Source organism: Chionomys nivalis, chromosome 14, assembly GCF_950005125.1.
Source record: "Chionomys nivalis chromosome 14, mChiNiv1.1, whole genome shotgun sequence".
NCBI classification, from domain to species: Eukaryota; Metazoa; Chordata; class Mammalia; order Rodentia; family Cricetidae; genus Chionomys; species Chionomys nivalis.
In genome coordinates, this window is record NC_080099.1 from 36,285,667 (window position 1) to 36,307,679 (window position 22,013).

General features: G+C 41.2%; 1 protein-coding gene across 2 annotated transcripts in view; it reads right to left on the minus strand.

Moving 5' to 3' along the window:
- Commd10 (COMM domain containing 10) overlaps positions 1-22,013 on the minus strand; it is a 132,714-nt gene that overhangs the window by 76,860 nt on the left and 33,841 nt on the right. Inside the window, exon 5 of one of the 2 annotated variants that reach the window (XM_057788859.1) lies at positions 19,099-19,209. The exons of the other annotated variant lie outside the window; for it this stretch is intronic. Coding sequence (XP_057644842.1) covers positions 19,099-19,209 — 111 coding nt within the window. The remainder of the gene's footprint in view (positions 1-19,098; positions 19,210-22,013) is intronic. 2 annotated transcript variants of the gene reach the window in all.

Genomic DNA, 22,013 nt, shown 5'->3' on the forward strand with positions numbered 1-22,013 from the left:
ATGAGAATGATTAGCCAGGGAGGAAGAAAATTTCGGGATTTAATTAATGAACATGGTGACCTAGACCCTCTGTTCCCTGCAACAAGATCTTGCCACCTGTTACTTGTCAAATGTGACAAAATGTTTGTCAGCAAAATAGAACCTCAGAGAGGAAAGCCACTGTTTACACGGCAACTGATGTTTTATTACAAGGGTCTTTGTACACTATACATTATTAATCCAAATGTGGATCACCAAACCTGTCCGAACATGAAATGGTAACTATAAAGATAATGACTTAATTTCCTACTGTCTCGCTGAGAGTAAATTACAGAAATATAACAAAATCTAAATGAAAATCAAACTGTCTAAACGTTTACTTGAAGAACTAGAGATTTAACAATTTAACCTCTTCCTCAAATGGCCAAGTAAAGAAAGGAAGGTAAGCTGATCAGACTAGCCTTTGAACACGGGTCCAGGTGTGGGAGGGATCCAGGCAGGCTGCGTGTGAGATCAGCCTGGGATACAAAGTGGGTTCTGGGTTGGACTACAATATGAAAGCATCTCTAAAAAGAAGAGAAATAAAGGTAAAGTTGATATCTTAGGTTTTCCTGTTTTTGTGATAAAATTTACCCAACAAAAGCAAGTTAATGGCGATGGATCGAGAGAGAGACAGAGACCCAATTTGGAGCAACGGTCTGAGCTCTTAAGGTCCAAATGAGGAGCAGAAGGAGGGAGAACATGAGCAAGGAAATCAGGACCACGAGGCGTGCACCCACCCACTGTGACAGTGGAACTGATCTATTGGGAGCTCTCCAAGGCCAGCTGGACTGGGACTGAATAAGCATGGGTTGAAACTGGACTCTCTGAACATGGCGGACAATGAAGGCTGATGAGAAGCCAAGGACAATGGCACTAGGTTTCGATCCTAATACATGAACTGGCTTTGTGGGAGCTTAGCCTGTTTGGATGCTCACCTTCCTGGACCTAGATAGAAGTGGGAGGACCTTGGTCTTCCTGTAGGGCAGGGAATTTGGACTGCTCTTCAGTATCAAGAGGGAGGGGGAATGGACTGGGGGGAGGAGAAGAGGAGTGGGTATAGGGGAAGGGGAGCGGGGGAGGGGGCAATATGTGGGAGGAGGGGGAGGGAAATGGGAAACGGGGAGCAGTTGGAAATTTTAATTAAAAAAGAATAAAAAAAATGAAAAAAAAAAGCAAGTTAAAAGAGAAAGGGTATGAGATAAAATAATAGCTCACACTCCAAAGCACAGTTCATCACGGTGGGAAGTCAGGGCAGCAGGGGCTTCAAGAAGTGTTCATAACACATCCGCAATCAGAAAGCAGAAAGAGATGAATGCATGTTGCTATTCAATTCCCTGTTTCCACTTACATGATCCAGAATTTCAACCAGGGAAAGGAACCACCTATAGTGTGTGTGGGGGGGGGCATCCTCCAATGTCAAATCATGTAATTCTCCACAGGCATGATCAGAGGCCCATCTCCTAGGTGATCTCATCCATCTGCCGATGTTAATTAACTATCATGGGTGAGCTCTCTTACTAGCAAGTGAGATGATAAATACCAAAGCCACATGGTACACCACCAATCAAAATGGCTAACACTGAAGGATTATTGCTGCTAAGTTCTGAAAAAAATGTGAACAATTACAACTTTTACAAGTTGCTGAGCAACTATTTTAAAATTAAACCCACACAAATACATGTGTATATGTGCATGCATGTACATGTGTGTGTATATATGTATGTAAGTTGCAAAAAATAATATAATTCTTCATCTTTCACTATCAGCAAATGTTATGAAACATGTGCTCATACTGTGAGACCCCGAGATTGTGCTAATAAAATCAACCTAGGATCAGGGGTGGAGCCAGAGACTAGCTGACAAGAATTAGCCATAAAGTATGGAGGTCTCAGAAAAAAATGGATAGTGAATGGATAGAGAGACTCACAGGAAGGAGTAGGGAGGGACTTAGAAGTTCTCTTTTTTAGTTTGGGAAGAATAGAAAGAGAGATGTTCTCTTGCTGTGTCTCTGGCCAAAAGGATGGTCAGCTGGAGGCTTCTCAGTCCCTCAGAGCTACCAGGTTGTCACCCCAACATATGACTCCTGAGTCTTTATTGGTAGATAGAATGATAGAGACTTAGCTAAAAAAAAAATTACATGTATCGACAACAACAGAGCCAATGCTGGGAGGACCAGAAATCCAGCCAGGCTGCAGCCGGAGTTGTAGGGGGCAGTTTAAGTATCAGTAGATTAAAAGGTAGCATCTAAGCCAACAGAGAAACATCAAACATGTTCTTCGAAACATAGCTGCATTATTTCTCATTAACATTGGAATCAAGTTCTCTCTTCTTAAGCTTGCCTCTTTCTTTACACTAACCAACAGAATGAAGTGTGCTCATTCTTGCCTTCTCTTCAGGGGCCTCTGTCCTTCTGAACAAGTGAACAAGCTCAGACTAAATCAATAAACGAAGAGAAGCAGAAAGCAGGGCACCCTTCTTCCACTGAAAGAAGTCACCTGAGATAGCTCTTCTGAGGCATGAGGAAGTGGTTGTAATGATCTGCTCTGTCCCTTTAAGAGACAATCCATGCCCACTCCCTACTTGTCTGCTGAGGCAAGCTGATCTTTAGCTTCCAGCCCGAGTACCCTCCTTTTGGCTCTCCCCCAAAGAGGCAGCTTCTGCCTTTCCATTTTCCCTACTTCTCCCCTTTCCCCTTCTCTCTCTCTCCCTCCCTCTCTCCCTCTCCCTCTCTCTCTCTCTCTCTCTCTCTCTCTCTCTCTCTCTCTCTCCCTCCCTCCCTCCCTCCCTCTCTCCCTCCCTCTCTCTCCCTCCCTCCCTCCCTCCTTTCCCCTTCCCTTCCATAATCCACTAAATAAATATCCGACCTCACTCTGCATGGCATGCCTATCCATGTCTCTGTCTCTCACCCACCACCCTCGTAGCTCCCTGCCCAGGACCAGCCGCCCTCAGAGACCTGTGGCGTGATCTCGCGGCATGCCCATCTGTCTGACTCTCCTATTGGAACTCGCTGCCCCTCATGGCCCACTGCAGTCACTTGGGGAACTGTGTCATCCCTGCCTGGGACTGGCTGCTTTCAAGATCCACTGCCCACTGCCTGCCCCTGCTTGGGGACCTGCAGCTTTTTACTTAACCCATTACAGTAGTCCCTGTATATCTGCTGGTCCCAGCCACCAAACTACCCTACCCACCAGAGACTCATGCCCAGTTATGGAAGGTAATGCTTCAGACCTCTGAATTGGAGTGGTTACTTACCCATCAGCTGCTAACTTCTGGTACCAGAAACATGATCTTGCCATATTTTAAAAGATAAAGTTTATGACTTTACAAAAGGGGTCTAGGGGTTTGAAAAAAACAATGATCAAACTATCAGCAAAAGCTGGGAAATGGTAGCAAAACTGTTACTGGATGCTGAAAACAAAAACAAAGGGTAAAAAGTAACAAAATGATTGGCAAAATTACATTGCCAGTGTAAGTGAGAAGGCAAAAGTTTCACTTGGTAAACCACTTGTATCCTTCTGAGATCCTCCAGGCAGAAAGCTAGGAAGCAGCCAGTTCTAAAGATAAGCTACGGGGACTCCAACTCATGACAAGCAATAATGGAGGAAAGTAAAGAAGAACCAGGTTGTGAGCTCCCAGCCTCCTCCCCAGTGTCAGTGAACTGGCAACAAAGCACTCTCCAAGGACGGTGTGACCTGGACCTCTGGATCCAAGGACACATGGAATGCCTATAGTTAATGCCTCTACACAATTGTAGGTGTACCTCCTAGAACCTGTTAAAGCTAAAGTCTCCTCCAATCTTAAGGAAGTTGTCCCAAGGCAGCCTGATACATGCAAACTAAGTCTAGGCACAGGAATGTGCTCCAAAGCAATGCTAGGTATGTATGGATTTTGGCAAGGCTGGATGGGAGAGATTGACAGCCGGTTCACAACACTTTAAGAGAGCTATACTGGCCACGGTGATGGCAACCAGGCTAAAAGGGACTGAAATTATTTAAAATTCAAACAGACCTCTACATTGACTTTGCAGATTTGAAAATGTTGCTCATAGAAGGAAGTTATTTTTCTAATACCGTCTTTAGAAGTAGCTACAGGTGACAACGAGAAAGGAAGAATGACCCAAAAGGGAGTTAGTTCAGAGCGTTGGAGAACACATTCAATAGCAAACAAGTGCACTGACATAATAGAGGTCTAGCCCAAGAACATTCACATTACTAGGATTATAAATACAATACATAACCTCATAGTAACTATCCAGAAGGATTTCAATTGCTTCCAACCATGGTGACAAATCCCTCCTATTCTTCTCGAAAAAGAAAGTCTGTTGAGGTTAGTCCTGTCCGTGTGGCATCACCATACATCTAGGTGTATGCAAACAAATCTTTCTAATTGTCACATCTCTCGAACAAGAAAAGCCCTACCCCAGAGCAATGGTCAGACTTCAAGAAAACAATCTTGAGTTCCAAGTTTACTACTACAACTGTTAGAGCCGTTGGGCTCTTGGAAGGGTGGAGATAGGATGGAGACATCTGCAGATATTATGGCTTGAAATGAGATGCCCAGTCCCCCAACACACACACACACAAACACACACACACACAAACACACACGCACAAACACACACACACACACACGCTGAGTGTGGCCTCTGCTACTAGCAGCACCCTGGTGTTGGGGTGGGAACATTAGGAGGTGGGAATTTGGTAGAGGTCACTAAGCGCATGACTTTGAAGGTTATGCCTTGTCCCTGGTCCCTTTCTCTCTTCTGCTTGCTGGCCACCATGAGGTGCAACGCTTCTGTTGTATACTCTCCTCTGTCTCCCCACAGTCCCAGAACTGATGAAGATGAGGACTAGAACTATCCTTCCTCCTTTAATTTGCTTATTCTGGTACTTGCCAGGGTTACAGAAAGGCTAAAGAGCAGCGCGCACATGGCAGACCTGCGGTGGACACACTGCAAAGCAGCTCTCCATCTTCACCTCTACTCTCCCAAGTGACGTCACATCCACCATCACCACAGCATCTCCCACCAAACCAAAGTCCTCTACAACCTGATGTCAGAGAACCCTGTAGGCTCTTTAGCCAGCTAACGCTGATGAAACAGTGGAGAGCCCAGTATTGAACCCGGGCCTTAGGAGCCTTTGCGTTTTGATTCTTCTTTCATCCCAAACATTACCAGGTTGGACCCTTACCAGTAAGATCAGGCTTATCTGGTAGAAGATAAAGAAAAAGGATTCTGGTCACTCATACTGGTAACAGCTATTTACCCTACACAACCTACCTGCAGCCAACCTACTAGTTAACTATAGACACACAAATGCTGTTGTCAGCCCACTATAGACACATCAGACGAGCAGGATGCAACCAAGCCTGGCTTTCAACAGCAAATCCATCTGTTAACTAATAGACATGTAAGCAGTAAGTCACCAAAGGATCAAACACCTAAGTGCAAAGTCGAATTCTAAAACTATACAACTCTTAAAAGAAACAAAACCAGACCTTCCGAACCTTGGATGCAGCAATGATTCTTTGACTGTAACATCAAAGTCACAAGCAATAATAATAATAATAATAATAATAATAATAATAAAACAGAACAGACAAATTGGACTGCACAGAACTTTTAACACTATGTTCATCAAAACACAAGCAATACAGTAAAAACTCAACCCAAAGACTGGGAGAATGTATTTACAATGTACACAGCTGAAAAAGGGCTAACATCCCTGATATATAAAATATCCCTAAATACAATGACAAAGGAACAACCATTTTGATCTAAAATGGTCAAAGGACTTCAATAACCACGTCACCAAAGATATACTAGTGGCTAGTAAGTGCATAAAAATGTTCAATATCATTACCTATTCCATGAAAATCTAACAATTAGTTATCACCTCACACAAATTAGGATGGTTATTGATAATTAAAACAAAATATATAACAAGAATCAAAAGAGTAGCCCCCTGTTGACCATCAGTGGACTATAACACAGACCCCACTATGGGGAACAGTACTGCAGTTCCTAGGTAGCAATACTATAAAGGTGAGGCCATCAGGGATGGAAGTCATTCTGTAAGGCATGCTTTTACCCATACTAAACACTGAGCTCTGGCAACAACCTGGTAAGCGGCTACTATGTCCAAACTTTCAGATGAGAAATTGAGCTTCCGTGAGACAAGCATCTCACAGGTCTCTGGACATTGTGTTAATAAACCAGTGATGATTCCAAAACCTCTTTTTTTCTTTAACTGTACACAAATGCTGTTGTCAGCCCACCTTGTCTTCTGTTAACTGCCAAAGATGCACTAACACAATGCTTTTTGCTTTTAACTAGAAGGAGGTAATCACTCCGCTCACATGGAAGACCAGAGACGTGGTATGGCTTTTTCAGGACACACAGTTGTTTACCAATAAAGTTTAAGCCCTCTCTGAGAATACTTTACAATATTATTATTAACATGAAGAAAAAGAAACTTAATAATAATGTCCAGCCATACCCTTTCAGTGCAATAAATCAAATGTTCTAATTCTTCCAAACCACTTTAGGACTTTAATTTCTCAGGATTACTGACTTCAAGATTTGTTTTGGTACAAATTAATGAGAGGCTTTAATGGTCAAAAATAAAGAAATGCCACGGGTGGTAAATGTTATTAATATAAATAAAGGTGAAGTCCTATTTCTCAAGCAGCAATGGGAAACCTCAAAGAGTGAGGAGCCGTGAGAAGCAGCCACTTCTGACACAGACCCATTAAGATAACCTGGGTAGCAGCAAGTGAATCTGAATAAACACAAACACACACGCAGATACATGTATGCAGACACACATACATGCAGGCACATGCTTGCGCACACGCGTGCGGGCATACACACACACACACAGACACACTAGAATTCTTCAAATTAGGCGATCACTACATCGATCGACTACACCCTCCCCACACCGGTCTTTACATTAACCTACACCATCCTACACATTCCCTGTTTGTTCCACCAGGTCACAGAGGACGCCCATTTATCTGCAGGATTTTTACAAAAACATTCGTATCAAACAAAGCAGAATGCCTCAAGGTGGTTCTTTCATGCAAACGCATCAGCATTCTGGAGTAAGGCTTTTTAAATTTTTAAGAGGTAAGAAACAAAAGGTTCCAAATATATAAATAAATAAAGAGGACAAAGCCCTATAATATAGCTCACTCACTAATAAAGCAGGACAACAGAGCAGTCAAGTGAATTAACTCTGATGCTAAGATGTACATGCATGGATCCAGAAATCAAACACTAGAAACTGCAGACAGTTCTACTCACCAGGCCCTGAACAGGTGTAAACCTAAGAGTGGGCATGAAATAAAAAAAATAAAAATCTGACTCTTCAGTGGTCAACCTATGTCAAAGTCCCATGTGTTTCGAGGGTCTCAAGCATGCCAAAGACGACTCTGGTGCTAAAAGACACATGCACACTCTTCCATGCTTACCTAAGGAAATAGCAAAAACAACAGCATAGTGTGGCTGTGATAGCATTACCTAGGGGAACAGCTCCTCTGAATGAGACAATCATCTTCTGCAAATTGTCAATGGCTCGGGAGACATGGAACCTACATGCACTTTGCTGACCTATGCTCTAGCTAACCCTGTACCGTCTCTTCCGGTCCCCAGAAAACTGTGACTCTCCAGCACTGCAAGAACTCCATCACATAGGAAGCCCTACCACAGTGGAGAGAACAAGCCTCAACCCAGTCCTTTCTAAGGATTATGGTCTCACTCCACTTCTGGCAAGTGGAAAAAAACCGCCTGTCCTCAGGGGAGTTTCAAGGCTATCATCAAAGTGTTTATGAGTGAGACAGCACCATAAAGAATGTAAGAATAGGATTTATTGAACGAATCAGGTATCTTACTTAAGACAGGAAACAAAGTAATCACCATGGAAGCACAGCAGCTACTTTATTAAATCATAAATTATTTTCAGTCCTTCTGGGAATGAAAGGCCCAGTATACGATCACACAGAACAACAGTTGGCACACAGCAACGGATGGACTAAGGCTGTCTGTCCATGTAAACTTGAGAATGTCAGGCATAGAGGGTCCTCCTTCTGCACAGCCACTATCACCACCCTCAGCTGTTACCAGCCTCCGCCTTCAGAAAGAAAGAAGTGGCAGTGCTGACAGCGTGGAGAAACAACGAGGTAGCTCAGGTGCCTGCAAATGCGCAGGCACCATTAGTAAATCTGACCGCTCCTCAGCCTCAATGGTCCTGGTCTGCACTTACCAACCAGAGGCAACGAGCACACTTCTCCCTTTTCCTTCATTGAAAATTACACTAGAACACATCACTGATATAACTTTATTATACTTTGTCCCTTTTCTTTACAAATGTATGTTTTAATATTTTACATTATGTGTGTATGTATGAGTAAATGCATATGCATGCAGATGCCCTTGAAGATGGGGGAGGGGGGGAGTCAGACTCTCCTGAAGCTGAAGTCACAGACAAATGTGAGCACCTTGACATCAGTACCGGGAACTGAACCCTGGTCCCCAGCAAGAGCAGTATGTGATCTTGACCACAGCATCCTCATCCCCACAACCCCGTGTGATCTCACACAGCATCCTCATCCTCACAGCCCCGTGTCATCTTGACCACAGCATCTTCATCCCCACAGCCCTGTGTGATCTCAGCCAGAGCATCCTCATCCCCATCGCCCTGTGTGACATCGACCACAGCACCCTCATCCCCACAGCCCTGTATAATCTTGACCAGAGCATCCTCATCCCCACAGCCCTGTGCGATCTCAGCCAGAGCATCCTCATCCCCACAGCCCTGTGCGACATCGACCACAGCACCCTCATCCCCACAGCCCTGTATAATCTTGACCAGAGCACCTTTATCCCCACAGCCCTGTGTGATCTTGACCAGAGCACCCTCATCCCCACAGCCCTGTATAATCTTGACCAGAGCACCCTCATCCCCACAGCCCTGTACTTTCCCTTCTTCACTGTCTCTGCTGTCCTCAACAGTGTTGGTGAGGTTTATTTCTTGACATAAATTTTCTTTCAACAAATGTCCATCTTTTATTTACTACTTTCTTGGTGTTTTAACCCCTCTCTCTAAAATACACAGGATCCAGTAATATTTTATCCATAATGAAATGTGCACCATAAAAGAGAAGCATAAATGCACTGTGCTGTGAAAACAGTCCTAATATTACATATCATTACTATGCAGAACTAAAGAGCCCGAGTGGGTGGCTATTATGTAGCTTTTGCATAACTGGAAGCACAATATCCTCTGGCAGAGCTAAGACATCTATAAATGTCCTTCCTATTCACCTGTCTGCAGCAAAAAGGCTCAATAAGACTGTTCTAGGTACATGATTACATTTTTCATATTTTCTTGTACTTTAGAATCAAAAGAAGCAAACGCACACAAAAGATTAAAAGTAAAAGAGAAAAAAAAACTCTTGACATTTAAATGGTGATGAAAATGTAACCACGTTCACATTAGGCAAAGGAACACTTGGCTTTTTACAAGACTGTACCGGAACCTGGGAAAGGGCGCAGCATCTACCCAAGTCTTCAAGGCTCTGAGACACAACATCAGGTGTGTGGCTGCAGAGAGGTGGATGGCATGCCACACCCAGAGAGCAACAGCAAACCAGACGAAATCTAGAACCATCAGGTTTCAGATTTGTAGAAGAAACAGCAGAGCCTAACATCCAACACCAGGCAATGAAGCAGGAAGAGGAAGTTATCTCAGCGAGGCTTTAAGCAAAAGCAAACAGGAAGGCCTCAACAGACTTCACATAGCTGGAGCCATGGCGGAAATCTCCGTAAGAGAGGTTGCCCAGTCAACGATTTCAGGTAGAGAGAGCTGAAGCCCCTGCACTTTTTACATACCCAAGGCACAGTGCCTTTCCTTTCTGCTGGCTAAGAAAGCAGCCACCCCTGGCCCACACTGACTTCCCAAACACACAGGGCTAGAGCGGTGAAGTGCATGCTGTACAGCAGAGGAAAGTGAAGGCATGTGCATTTGGGAACAATCATGACCTCTAGGAAAAACAAACCCGAGACTCCACAGTGTGTACGGAGCTTGGAGAGAAACTAAAGGAAACCCACTCAATGAAATCACAGACAAAACTTCCCAAAAATACAGAAAAGATGGGTCACACAAGTACAGTAGACACCTAGAACTCCACGTAGAATTAAATGGCCAGAAAACACCCCTACGACACACTGTGATTAAAAGGACAAGAGTACAGGACATGGAAAGAAAACTTAGGGGTGGAAAGAAGATGGACCAACTCACAAAAGCAAGTTCTTCTAAACCGCATCAAATCTTTCAGAAGAAATCATGAAAGACTGACTCATGGAAAACAGAAAAAAACTCAAGCCCCACGAATAAATACTTGCTAACCAAAATTACTATATCTAACTAAGTTATCCTTTGAAAATGGTGAAGTAATAAAGATTATCTAGGACACACTAAAGGAATACTGGAGAAAATTCTAAAGGGATCCTACCAACAGACAGAGAAGAAAGGATTCATTCAGTAAAGAATAAACTTCAGGCCTAAGCCATGCTCCCCAGTTCTTCTCTGTCACCGCTTTCAGCCATTCCTTCGGACCTATCTCCTTTTCTTTGGGACTCCCTGCCTGACCAGCAGCAGAACTCTACCAGGAGCTCCACAGCCACCATATCTGGCTAAGACCCAGGTAGGCTACTTGCATCATTCTCCTTGCCATGCTGGTCTCTCCAGCCTGTTTTGACCTGCTGCATCACGCCAGCCTGAGCCCCTCCCCCAGCCTACCTACATTCCCTTGGGACCCAGCATCTTGGTGCAGACCTAGGGCCCACAATTCCTCTAGTCCTTCTGCCATCCCTTTCAGCCATTGCTTCTAACCCATATCCATCCTCTGTGATCTGTATGGACTAACAGAACCACTCTCTTCCAAGAAACCTACAGCTGATGGATACACTTGGCTAGGATGGTTCCAGAATGGGCAACAGCAATGAAAGAATGGAACACTCACCCAACAAAGACCAAATACCTCAAATATCTTAACTCTATATGCCTCGATCCCAGTGCAGAAACACAAACAAGAACAGCCAAGCAATATGCTTCCTCCTGAAGCCAGCAACCTTATTGCAATAGGCCCCGAGAAACACAATTTAGCTGAAGCATAAGACAAGGACCAAAACCTCAGGGATAAGCCTCATCAACAGGTTACAACACAAAAAAGAGAATTTAGGGTCTTGAAGATAAGTAGAAGAAACAGATAGTTCAAAGAAAACATTAAATCTAAAAAAAAAAAAAAAAAAAAAAAAAAACGCCTAGGAATAAAAACTCCAGGAAACTGGGACACTGAAAAGACCAAATCTAAGAATAATAAGCATATAGGAAAGAGAGAAACCCAAGTAAAAGAACAAAAAAAAAAAATTAATAAAACTTTCCCAGACCAAAGAAAGCATTATGCATCAAGGTACAAGAGGCAGACAGAATATAGACAGGATCATGAAAGAAATGCTCCAGAACACATAGAACTGAAACACTTACTGTATAGAATAACAAAAGGTAGTAACAGCTGCACAAAGGAAAACAATAACAGACATGTTAACACGGATGGGGGAAAGCCCATGAGGTCTCAAACCTACACAAAGAACTCCAAGCAATTAAGGAATGCTGAGAGCAGAGACATATACTCTTCCCCAGTAAGAGCACACCAACTGTTTAATCAATACCAAGTGGTCATTCCTGAAAACATATACATATGAGTAACATTATACTGACTGAGTAGATTGTAGTCATGTATTTAGAAATAAATGTGTATTATTTAACAAGAATTAATTTTAAAAGAGAACAAAAACTTGAAAGAGCACAAGGAGGGGTATTTGGCAGTGTTTGGAGGGAGGAAAAGAAAGGGGGAAATGATATAACTATATTATAACTTCAAAATATTTTAAAAAATTTTAAAGCTGCAAGGGAAAAAGACAAAGTCACATATAATGGCAGATCCATTAAAATAACATATGACTTTTCAGAGGACCCTAAAAGCCAGAAGAACCTGAACTGATTTCTACGATACTCTGGAACAATCTTTTTTTTGGGGGGGGGGTGGGTTTCGAGACAGGGTTTCTCCGTAGCTCTTTTGGTTCCTGTCCTGGAACTAGCTCTTGTAGACCAGGTTGGCCTCGAACTCACAGAAATCCGCCTGCCTCTGCCTCCGGAGTGCTGGGATTAAAGGCGTGTGCTTTTATTTGTTCTAGGCGTGCCCGGCTAGAACAATCTTTGTATACTGTAAATGTGCATTGCTCTCATTGTTAACAAAACAAGCTAGCTGGGTGATAGATAGCTACAGAGGATTTTCAGGACAGAGAGAATGCTGGAAAGAAGAAAAGGCAAAATCAAAGGTGTCACCAGCCAGATGGAAGAAGCAGGGCTTGCAAGAGAGGTAAAAGCCACAAGCACGGGGCAGCATATAGATTAATAAAAGTTGGTTAATTTAAGTTGTAAGAGCTAGTTAATAATAAGCCTGAACTATCAACTGAGCATTTATAATTAATATTATGACTATGAGTGGTTATTTGGAAAGCAACTGCTGAGACACAGAGAAACTTCAACTACACTACAAGCTCTGACAAACTACACATATGTGCCAGAGTATTATACCCAGCAAAACTATCACTCACAATCTACAAAGAAAGAAAAACATTTCACAATAGAAACAACTTCAAACAATTTGAATTTACCAATACAGCTCTGCAGAAGGCACTAGAAGGAAAATTTCCATCTGAAGAGAAGGTTAACTATACCAAGTATACCCATGAGTAAACACACACACAAAAAAAAAAAAAAATCAAGAGAACAGTTAATCAAAAGGAAAAGGGCACACAATAACAGGAATTAAAATAAAACACAGCTCATTAATAACTCATCAATATTAGTATTATCTATTCTCCAATTAAAAGACACAGACTTTAATAAACCAGATTATAAAACAGAATCCATCTTTCTGCTGTATACAAGAAATACAGCTCATCCCCAAAAGCTAGAAAACACTTTAGGGTAAAAGGATATAAAAAGGTACTCCAAGCAACTAGATACATGTATTCCACCAAACTGGAAAGCCTAAGACAAATGGATAAATTTCTTGATATATATGACCTATCAAAGTTAAATCAAGATAAAACAAACAATATAAAGACTCATATAGCCTAATGAAATTGAAGCAGCAATTAAAAAAAAAAAATCTCCCAACCAAGAAAAGACAAGACCAGATGGATTTAGTGCAGAATTCTATTAGATCCTCAAATAATTAACATTGATACTCTTTAAATTGTTCTACAAAATAAAAATTGAAGGAACATGTCCTAATTATTTCTATGAGTCCATGATTACCCTGATATCAAAACCACACAAAGATCACCAAAAAAGAATATAGACTAATATTCCTTATGAACATAGAACAAACATTTTCAATAAAATACTTGCAAACTGTTATGGTAAAAATAAAATGCTGCAGTTCTCTGAGGGGCACAGCAGTGGGCCATGAGGGCCAGCGGGTCCCAGGCAGGGAGGCATGCAGCAGCTGAGAGACCTATTAGGCATGCCATGCAGATAAAGTGAATATTTATTTAGTGTGTTATGGAGGGGAAAGGGAAAGGGAAGAAGGAAGAAGAGCAGAGAGAGAAAGAGAAACAGAGAGAGGGGGGTGAAGGGGAGAAGTAGGGAGAAGGGAGCAAAGCAAAAGTAAACTCTTCGGGAGAGAGATGGGAAGGAAGAAATTCAGGCTGGAAGAGGAAGGAAGATCTGCTTGCCTCAGAGGATAGGGGGAGGGAGGGAATGGGGCTTGTCTCTTAAAGGGACAGGGCAGACCATTACACAAACCAAATTCATGAATACAACTAAACAATTATCTACCATGATCTCTGGGTTTTATCCCAGGATTGCAGGGATGGATCAAAAACAAACTGGCACTTCACTGAGAAAATACATTTTAGATGCTTTTACCACACATACAAAAAAGCTGCCTATAGGAAGTCAAAGTCTCCCGAATTTGCTCATCTACAGGAATCAGTTATTTTGAATATTTATATTAACATAGTAGATAGTTTAACTTAAATATATAATAAAAAAGCTTCCAGCAGAGACTAATAATGAAATAAGTTCTTTTTCACATTTGAATTATGCCCCAATCACATAGATCATCTTGAGTGCATTATCAAGAATAAGAAAGTATCCTTTAATGTGATTTATGTTAATAAAAATGTGCTATAGGATACCTTAAAATACATTTAGGAAATTCTGACCTACATTAGAGAACATTTTAGGTACATCGAATTCAATCTATATTACATCACCTTTAAGGAGATCAAAGTATTTTAAATTGCCATAACAAGAGTTCAAGATTTGAGTAGCACATATTTTTTCCTTATTGAGATATTCATCCTCAATAAATCAGAATGTTTCTCCTTTAAGTAGCATACTCTGTTTTAAAGGCATAATGCAATGACGTAATCTAATCCTTATATCCTTATACCAAGATTTGCTTTTTTTTAAAAAAAAAAAAAAGTAGGGTCTATTGAAATATCATTCATACAAAAACATACACTTTGCAGAACTAAATGAGTATCTCTCAACAACAAACTATTCAGCTGTCCTAACTGAATTCCAAAAACAGGAAAAAGGAACCAGAGTCTACATAATCTTTTTTTGGTTTTTTTTTGTTTTGTTTTTGTTTTGTTTTTCGAGACAGGGCTTCTCTGTGGTTTTGGAGCCTGTCCTGGAACTAGCTCTTGTAGACCAGGCTGGTCTCGAACTCACAGAGATCCGCCTGCCTCTGCCTCCCGAGTGCTGGGATTAAAGGCGTGCGCCACCACCGCCCGGCTCTACATAATCTTGAGAAGATAAAAAAACAATAAAACCCCAAACTTAAAACCCCAACATCTTTAGATATGTATACATATTACAGAATGTATCACTAAATCAGTAATAAAGGAAAATAATCCCGTACCCACCAATCAGTGCTGTAGGAAAATGGCCTGGCTTCTCATTCTAGATGTGTAGATTACTTGCTTCATGCCCTTGGAAATGGATTTAACCTCTCTGAACTTCCCTTTCTCCATCAAAGAATAACAATAACAGTCATGACAGGGAGAAAGGCTTTAAACACCAACACCTAACAGTATCGAGTATCTAGGACAGAGCAAATGAATAGAAGGGTGGGAGGTAGCTCGGTGGTCGAGCGGTAGAGCACAGGCCTAGCATGTTCTCAGCGCAGTTAGAAAAAACTACAAACAGTAAAAGAGTGAAGCTCGTTTCTCTCTCTAAACAGAATGTACCAGTCAAACACCAGCATGAAAAGATCTATATCTTACTCAAAATCATAATTACTTATCCATAAATACCTTTTGCACCCTAAGTGCAGTACAGTTCAGCATTAAGAGAAATTAGAGTTTGCTGTGAAAGTCATTTTATCTTAGTTGTGGATAAAGAATGAAACACAATTTTAATATCTACATTAATAAAACAGAATTCTATTGAGTAACAAACTGATAAGGAAATTAAATGTAGATTTTAAGTATTTTGGTGTTTTAGAATATTCAAAGCATTGATGATATTCAAAATTACCAGCACTTGTTAGAAATGACATTGTATTCTCTGCAATTTACTTTTTTAATTCCACAGACTATAATTAGCCTGGAAGTAGTTTAAACTATTACCCAACAGAGTCGTTCATTTATCTTGGGGATTATTTTATTCCATTTGCTGGTAAAGAAATAAATGTAAGTGACAGAATGAAACAAAAAAGTCAACAGTGCAGAAGGCTTTTTAATAAATTACATTTTGGCAAATGATCACAGGCAAATTAACAAAAGCTGACTCATGCTGATCTCATTTATTTGTTCTATACATATCTGATTAATCGACATTAATTCTGTTGATGGAAACAGGAGAACTCCATTGTTATATACAGATTAGAAACGTAAACACTTAGCATTTCCCACAACTACTTTGAATGTTATGTTAAATAACATTGTGAATGCCAGAACTGGTTAGGCAGGCAAAGTACTCTACTGCCCCCTAATGAAACAGACCAAACAAAACCGTAACGAAACAAGAAAACTTAAAGTGTCTGTGAACTAGAAAATCACCTTACTTTGCAGAATGCACTTGACAGGTACAAACGGCATTAGCTGAAATTAACTAGCCTAGAGATCGGTCCAAAAGCTACAATCATCCACTTTTCGTGATAAAATTAGTAGCAAAACAGGAAAGCCTTGAGACAGAAATATTCTTAGGGCAAAGATAACATGGCCAAACAATGTTATCTAGAATGAAAGCAAATGAAAACTCCATTGCAAGCAATGGGTTCCTGAGCTGTAAGCTGACACCAGGAAAACCTGCTCCTTAGAAACTAGACTCTCGGGTACACGGCACTTTGTGAACCCTGTCCAGCTAGTCTCTCATCCTCTCAGGATCTCAATACATGTATATTTTCAGGGTAACTATGCTATTAAATACATATTTAAAAGAATTTCCACTTACAGCTTACTATTTTACCTGAATGATTTTACAAGATGGTAAGTTTGTGCTGTGGTGGCTCTTTCCATTGTAACCTAGGTAGTCCCAGCTCCTAACATTAACAGCAGCTCCTCCTTCGCTACGGCTTCACAACCTGTTCCATGTCCTTGCTCTTTCACTTTGGCCTATCAAAAATTCATAAATTCTCATCTCAGAACACAGGAAATAAAGGGGGGGAGGGGAGAGAGAGAGATGGAGAGAGAGAGAACAATACAGTCTGTGGTCTTCAATAACAGAAACATCCAACAGTTGCCACATGAAGCAGAAATAAAAGGATAAAATCATGATAACAGGGGAATGTAAACAAAAAAATCCAACTCCAGGCAGAACCCAGCAGTTAGCTAAGCAGACAATGCAGCTGTCAACTGATCCTTGAGGCCAGAATCGCTTGGACCCAGCATGCTCCTGCCCAGGTTGACAGTGGTTTTACATTTCATTGTGTGTCTACCGTCTAGGAAACATTAGCTGGGTCAAGTCCACACGGTGCCATAGGAGGGGCAAGATAAGAAATGACTCAATCTGCACATAGGATAAAGAGCTCTCAGCCCTCACAGTGGGTGCTGCTCTCCTTGCTCTTCTCCTGAAAGACCGTGGTGCTAGCTCTGCACACTACAAGGCTAAACAATGCTCATATGTAATAAGGTGCAATCAAAATTTCTAAAGAGAAACACATGGAAAATGTAAATATACTTGAACCCATATCACAAATTATCTAGTTTCACATCTGTATTGGCTTTCTAGGCAATATGAATTTAAAAATGACTGTCTTGCTGAAGTATTATTGCTTCATTTACACCCCCTCACAATGAAAGGGACACAGACATAAAGGCATGGTTTTATAGCCATATGTAATGGAGCTGGGAGGCCTTGGGCACCCCAAAGAGAAGCACTATGAAATCCTTGGTGCTGAAAGTATCTAATATTTGCTGAAAATAATATCTCTTAGCTCATATAGTGCTATAGCTCTGTAGCTACCTGGAGTTAATATACAGTAGTCACTAAGAGATCAAACAGAGACAGGGCTACTTAAACATGACATGGTGAGCCCCAGTCTACTCCAATACCTTCCAAACCATTCCGCCAAACCTAACGGAACACCTCCCTTGGTTTATAGGAGGGAAAGGGACTTCCCAGGCTGTTCTTCTGTTCTTGAATTCCCAGTAAGCATAAATATTAAAAGTATATCAAGAAAAGAGAGAGAGAGAGAGATGACAGAAAGAGAAAAGTAAATGACAGTAACTACATTAGCAAATCAATTTAGCAAGAACTTTGGCCTGAAGTAAATGGATTGACTGATTGACTGACTGATTGATTGATTGATTTTAGCTCCCTATATTGTACTGATGATGGTGATGATGATAACAGCCAGTACTGATAATTTACCACATTGGAGTAAGTACTTTATACTTAGTAGACATGCAATCCTCACAGATACAAACCCTACTGCATCAAACACTATAAGATACACATACATGCTACAGGAAAGAAAGTCTTACAAAGATTAGGTACCATGACACAATTATGTCACTACTAAGGTTAAGTTTGTATCATTTTCCAGTGAAATGCGTGAAAGGAAATTATTTTGGAACATTGTATGAAACTAATACATTGTATATGACTTATATTAATATTTTCTGGTTATATTTTCTGGATATATGTGTGTGTGTGTGTATATATATATATATATATATATATATATATATATATATATATGGTCCAGTTCTTCAAAAAGACACAAATGCCTACGATATAATATCTAATTGTGAACAGGCTATCAAAGTGCATTCTATCCCATTAAAAGATAGCTACAGGAAGAACATTCAGTCACTATAACCTCTACATCCTCAGATGCCCCACAGAACCCTGTGCCCAGCTCCATTCAAACATCTCAGAATAACACAAAGTCTCATATATTGTGTGTGTGGGGGGGTTACTCTCCTTTTCTATCTTAAAAGGGTAATTATAATATAAAACATAATAGGTAGTTCTCATTATATCTGAAACATATTTCTCTTCATGCCACAGTGGGGAACCTTTCACGACACTTCTTTCACCTTTGATAATGATGCTCAGATTGTTGTAAAGTTGATACTAAAAAAGGAGGTGCCCTCTGATGTAAGCTAATGCAAAAATCTATCTTGTGAGAGTTGGGACCAAACCACAAAAACATACTATTCCCAAAATGTAATTCAGATTATCCAACCATCCCAGGCACTGGCTGGACAACAGCAAATGTCCTTCTCTCTTTATGCATGCAGCTTACAGTTTAAAACATACATACACACACAGAGAGAGAGGGGCACCAAAACCAGTAATTTCATAGCGACTCCATTAAATTTTTATTTCACACAAATGAAAAGACATTATAAAATGGTCTATAAGAGAAGCACATTGCAAGCTAAGCTGTTGTAGCTTATTTACACTTACGTTTTGAAAGCCAGACTCCTCTATCACTGAGGGAAGGACCTACCAAACATTTCACCAGGGCACAGTTTCTCACCTTGGAGTCCTCCTGGCTCACTCCCAGCTGCAGCACGGCCTGAGGAGACTGCAGTTTTGCTTGGGTCGAGTGAGCCATTTGCAGGTTGAGCTGCCATCCCACCGTCTCAAGCTACAAAAGACAAGGGAGGAGTGGGTTCAGATGGCACAGAAGAACACAGTCAACTTTAAGCACGTTTCTACTCTGTCGGAATCAACACAAATAGCCTAGACTTAATGGGAAGCCAATTTCAGGCTCCTTTAACCTGAGATCTCGGTAAACTCTCCCTCTAGATGCAGTAGATCAGCCTCATCATGCCTGTTGAATCCAATAGTAAAGGGGTCGCTAAACAGACTATTCTAAAAAATAAGAATGCTAAGCAATCATATATATAAAGAGTCAATAGTGGGTTGGTTTGGGAGGGGCAGGGGTGGACACAGGATATTTCTCAAGCCCATTATGAAGTGCATATGTATACGTATAGGCATTATGAAGTGCATACGTATAGGCATTATGAAGTGCATGTGTATACATATAGGCATTATGTAGCCCTTCAACTCTTGATCTTCCTGCCCTGCCTCCCAAGCACTGTAATTACTAACATGTGCCACCACATCCAGATGGTTTTTAAAACCTACTGTCATTTTAAGATAGCATCTTTAAAACATGCATTTAAAAATATACAAATTTCAACTAGTAAATAGCATATTTTGGTGAAAATCCTTTACTGACTTCCTACTATCTTTAAACACTCTGTGTCGATGGAGCACGAACAAGGCTTTCTTTCCCTTGTCCCGCCTGCCTTCCTTTCCCCCTTTCTATTTAGAAGGAAACTAAAACACCCAGACATGAGGTTCACACCATGAGGCACAGTCAGTAAACAGAGCCAGGCAAGAAACTGCTGATGGACCAGCTAGCCTATGGTACCAGACAGGTCCTTATACTTTCCAAAGTACATTAACTTACTATGGCTCCCAATTATGGTAGAAACTAATCACTTCCTTTGAATTTAAAAACAGAGTATGAGTTTATCAGGAAAGACAGAATTAAGAGAGGAAAACTACGGCAGTTTAAGTTCCCTTTGAAACATCACACAGCAGAAACAGCTTTATGAGACAGTGTGGCCACGTGGCTTTAGATTCAGTTCCCTAAAAAGATCTCAGGTTCCAAGCTTTGCAAAGTGCAGTGATTTCAGGCCTTTGACAACAAAGTCTTCGAGAGGATTCAGTGAAGCCACCTTTGCTCCAAGGGGCCTGAAAATCAGCCTCACAGTGCTTATGGGACCGGAATACTAATCACTTGACTTGAAAGACCACTGAACAGACACAGCAGTGACGCAAAGCCAAGCTGGAAAGAGAGAATGAAAGTACCACCAACGTGGGAGAGAGCAAAAAGAGAAAACAGAGACACACTTTTGCTTCTGCCGGGTCCTTCAGAGGTATAGAGAGGGAACTCAGTTTAAAGGTGTGTATCCAGGATCCTTAACATGCTGATCGTTAACATTAACTGGATGAGTCTCTAGCACGGTCTCTAATATGAGCCCTTCTCTGTTTCCATCAGTCTCTAGAACTCAACTCCAAAACAAGTCAACACACCGTGTCCTCAGGAAAAGCACTTCCGGGTACTCACGTGGACCTGTAAGCATTTTTGACCTGATCCCATCCATGCCGGAGCTTAATGCACAGCTGGGTGCTGCCTACTGGTGTGAAACAACCAGACAGAGCACTGAGCTTGTACATCCTGCTTTGGTTCACATGTAAGCCATTGCTCCCTCATCCCTGGCTAAGACAGGGTCTTAAGATCTTGATTTCCTCATACAAAACAGAAATCCATCTACCTGAACCATCTGCTTATCCACCTCCTTAATGGGTAGCAAAACTGAAAATGTGCAGTATAGTGTTTGTGACATTTTAAAGCATTATAAATACAAGCCATTTTAGTCGCCTAGCTTTTCTGTGTCCCTCATGTAGTCTTCAGAGCAGACAGCCATGACCCATCTCTTTACAAACCACCACAGATTGTCGCCAACTGGATCCTTACCTTTATTCTATCTCAAGATCCCATTTTCCTTCTTCAAAGACTCATTAACTATGCTACAAAATTAAAAAAAAATTTAAGTTCTAAGTCTGGTACTCAAATTTTATCAAGAAACACACTTTGGCCCTAGAACTGGAGCCAGTGAAAGAGATATGTCCTGGCCCCTGAAACCAGAGTCAAATCTGCCCATGAGCAAGTAACCTAACGAATCCCTGAGCAGGAAAACTAACCAATCCCTGAGCAAAAAATCTCCTTGGAAAACAATGACCCTAAGAAACCCCATATAAGTCCCCCTGCCAGTTCACTTGCTGGCTGTCCTTTCCCACTCTGGCAGGGCAGCCACTCTCCTGGATTCCTCCTTCCCAAATAAATCTCTTTCTTAAACGAGTTTTGGGTGAATATCTTCTTTTGCTAGTGCAGAAGAAGGACTGACTTAAGTGAGAGTCATCAGTGACGTTATGTGATTCAGTAGGAAGAGTAATTGCCTTAGCAGCACAAACCCTGGGTTCCCCCAGCAAGTCCTTAACCCGGTGTGGGAGCACATTCCTGGAATCTCAGTACCCAGGGGTAAAAGCAGGAGGCCCAAAGGTTCAAGACATCTTCAAATACTCAATGAGAGTTTGACACTAGCCTGGGCTAAAGATCCTGTCTCAAAAACAAAAAGTGTATCTGAGTAGTGCACAGCTATCAACGAAAATGTCAGAGTATCCACTCCCATTGCTTCCATGTTACAGAGGGGGAAAATTCATGGGGGAAAGCTTTCTCCATTTAACACGACCCCAAACTAGGAGATGGTTGTCAAGAACCTAAAGTTTATGTACTGTGATGGCTACAGGATCACTTTTATAATAGACTAATAATAAATTCATAGCCATAACTAGATCATATAAAACTATACA